This window comes from Etheostoma spectabile, chromosome 18 (assembly GCF_008692095.1).
Source record: "Etheostoma spectabile isolate EspeVRDwgs_2016 chromosome 18, UIUC_Espe_1.0, whole genome shotgun sequence".
Classification (NCBI taxonomy): domain Eukaryota; kingdom Metazoa; phylum Chordata; class Actinopteri; order Perciformes; family Percidae; genus Etheostoma; species Etheostoma spectabile.
Genome location: NC_045750.1, coordinates 26381281 through 26384759, shown reverse-complemented (window position 1 = coordinate 26384759; position 3479 = coordinate 26381281). Strand labels below are relative to the sequence as shown.

General features: G+C 40.8%; 1 protein-coding gene across 2 annotated transcripts in view; it reads left to right on the top strand.

Annotated features, from left to right (window-relative positions):
* The window catches only part of brox (BRO1 domain and CAAX motif containing), a gene marked incomplete at its 3' end in the record, with an annotated part of 14465 nt that extends 10986 nt beyond the window's left edge, over positions 1–3479 (top strand). For both annotated transcript variants that reach the window (XM_032543030.1, XM_032543031.1), the window contains 3 exon segments: positions 265–415; positions 1698–1857; positions 2323–3479. In XM_032543030.1, coding sequence (XP_032398921.1) covers positions 265–415; positions 1698–1857; positions 2323–2406 — 395 coding nt within the window.

Sequence of the window (3479 nt, the reverse complement as noted above, 5' to 3'; positions counted from 1 at the left end):
AGGGTGAAAAGAGGAGCTGCAGCAATGTATAGTACAACAAAAATAAGGAGTTTTTTGAAAATTAAACCATGTAATCATATTCTGATATAACCTGAAAATGAGCAGTATATAAGCACTTTAAATCAATTCCGTTCCTTTCGGTTCTCGCTGGCTGTTATTTACATATAGGTCATTACAAAGGTGTTTCCTGTGTGTTTGTTTCCTGTGTTGTGCTTTACTGCTCCAGATTTTTTTTTGCATTAACATGAAGACTTATCTGTTCAGGTTACTCCCGTGCCGAGGCGCTGTGTAAAGAGTATCGTCAGACCAAAGGCCCGGGCACCACAGCCAAACCATCAGAGCAGCTGTTCTTCCTCAAACTGGGCGGCCTGATTAAAAACACACTGGAGAAGTGCCAGAGAGAAAATGGCTTCATGTGAGTCAGTCAGGGCAGACATGTACTTATATACTGTACACATACATTGTTCTTCTGAAGTGGAAGCCCCCTACTGTATACTTCCTAACAAACTTCCAAACACAGTCCTATTTCAGTGGAAGCATTTCAGGCGGAGCCCTTATTCAACAGGCACACAACATTTTCTAAAAATGTCAAGTGTGTGTACACTCTCTGCAGAGACTGTACAACATTGTGGTTGCTATACAGATCTAGGTGCAACACTGACGCCTCTGTGACATTGCTCAACATTATCAAACCTAAAATGTCCTCTTAGGCCTATTACACATGCCGCGTCTTTTACTGCCCGACTGATAAAGGATTTTTATATTTGGTTAATAAAAAATCCGATATGCCATTATATCGGACCAGTCACAGTTGTTGTTGACATGTAGTTACGTGTTTTGAGAGATGCACGTCAGGCCACGGCGCAGGGTCCACAACGATTTAACGCTGAAGCGTAAACTGGCCTTAAACCTATCATCAACCTTATCATTGACATCTAGAATATCTATTCAACAGCTTAGTTAGCTATATTTTTATCACTGTCAGGAAGCAGAGAAGAAAATCCTCATATGTGGCTGCATCCCATGGATGTACTGTGTTAACCAGTCCTACAGAGTGGCAAGGTGCATCTAGTCAGTTTTTTTTATGTTTTTAAACATTAGTAGGCTACTTTGACAGAAACCACCCAGAGTGGATCTTGGGTTTTGGATATTATTAACATACTGTCGCTGATGTGTTGTGTTTTTCTGTTCCGGGGCTCCAGATCCGACACCTGCCCGCCTGTTCTTATCCTCGGCTCTCTGAAGCTCTGCGCAGCATGGAGATCCCTGTAGACCGCCGCTTTACACTTAACTTTAAATTTCAGCTTCATAAAAATACCCAAATTCAGGAATATGTATGGTACTAGTATAGTATATATATAGTATACATTATACATTACATTACAATTCCAGAAGGCTGAATCTGCTTTAGTCAAAGAGTGGAGCAGTCATTTCAAAATAAAGGCGCATCTTAAAGATGACTGTGAGTCAGTATTTTGACACTATATCGATAATATTAGATCGTTGAGGATTCAAAGGATATATCGATGTATCGCTACAGCCCTAGCCAGCATCGCTCATGCGTTTGACACGTGTCAACATTGACAACAATGGATTTGAGGGGCACAAAGAAACTCGGCATATGTCCGGCCCCTTAAACACTACATTTTTCCTAAGTCGTCCCCTCTTTAATTGTAACTTTGGATACATTTCCTCAGATACTTCCATAAGGTCCCAGTGGAGCCCCCCCAGCTGGAGCTGAAGGCGAGCTACGGCCTCGCTGAGCCGGTCCCCTTCGAGCTGCCGCCGCTCAGCGAGCAGTGCACTGCTGAAGTCTACGCCACCTTCGACCTGACCAGGGGAGCCAAAAGCGACAAGGTACCGCGGCTTACTGCCAAGGTTATTACAACTAGGATTGGGCATCGAGAACCGGTACATACTTGGCACGGTTTCAAGAAATACCATTCCAATGGAATCCTCTTTTTGTTGTAATCATTTGGAAAAGTTGGTTTGAAATCAGATCATTGGTTCCAAATTTAACACATGTAAAATGGGGCTCCCGTAGCAGCCACCCTTTTTTCAGGCGCTTGTTGTGTTGCCGCCACGGATTTGGAATAGAGAATGGATAATAACTGGAATTGAAAGGAAGAATCAGAATTTGAATCAGAATTGTCAAAATCCAAACAATGCCCAACCCTACTTGCAACATAGGCTGGATGAGAGTATGCAAAAACACCTCATGTCTCAAGTCTTTATTCTGAAAAGAAACCCCACCTTCTTAATAGTTTCTAACTGTTTTTGAGGCTGTGTTGTTTGACATTTGTGTTGTTGCTTGAACGCTAGGCCAAACCCAAGGAGGAGGAGGTGAAACCCATGAAGGAGCCGGATCTGAAGCCTCAGAAGGACACAGGCTGCGTCCTCTCTTAAACCCTCCACATTCCAATTTTCAGCCTCATGCTTCAGTACCATCTAGAAGAAAGGAAAAAAATCCATATATCTTTTTGTGTAAATCTCAATAGGAAAAATGTATTTTTTTTGCAACATGAATCCATGGTGTGTTCCATATATGCTGAAACGTGTATTGTATTTGGAAATGTCATTATCTTTGCATCAGAGTCAGGCCTCCTCTTAACAACACACAGATTCTCTTAAAGTAAACTTAAAAAACATCTTAAAAGAAGCAAAGTTCTTTCAGACTATTGTTAGTACTAGTTAATGTATTTCATGTGAAAGCTGAAAAGCTTTTACTACACTGAATTGCTGGCTTAAATGTGTTAGAAGAAGTCCAAATGTAGGAAAGACGTAGAACATGTTAAGGTTTGAAATGCATATTGTATTTGGGTATGACAGGCCTCCTCTTAACAGCACACAGATTCTCCTAAAACATTTTTAAAGATAAAAACTTTCAGATTATTGTTACATGGGGCTAATTTGATTACAACTATAAATGAGCCTTATTGGTATGTAGTCCTATTAATGGTGCCTTTGGCTGCATGTAAAGCAGCTCACTGTCTTCTCCTTCAGAAGTGTCTACAGGGTTTTAAACCGTTTGGCACTGGTGTTAAAATGACCCAAATGACAATAACTGGCCTATAAAACATGCTGAACATGGCCTCAGGATATGAATATAAACCAAAGATGCAGTAGTAGCATCTGACAAGGTTTTCAAATAGAATTTTCCCACTACATAGACTGTGATGCAACCATCCAGGATAAATAACTGTAGGGTTTCCGACAATCAGCCCGTATTCCAAAATATAGTTCTGATGATTTGAACGCATTTCAAGCCGAGATTTGATCTGAACGTCCTCATACAACACGTGATGACTGAAATGTAAACAATCATGGACAGACATGATGAACTGTGTCTTCGCTGGTGCATTTGCTTTGTTCTAGCTGTGGCCGTTTACAATCAATACTTTACTCACATAATGTACTGCAGCTCTTCTTTTTGTACATGACATGACGTAGCTGGCTTTTTTTTTTTTTTTACTTCATTT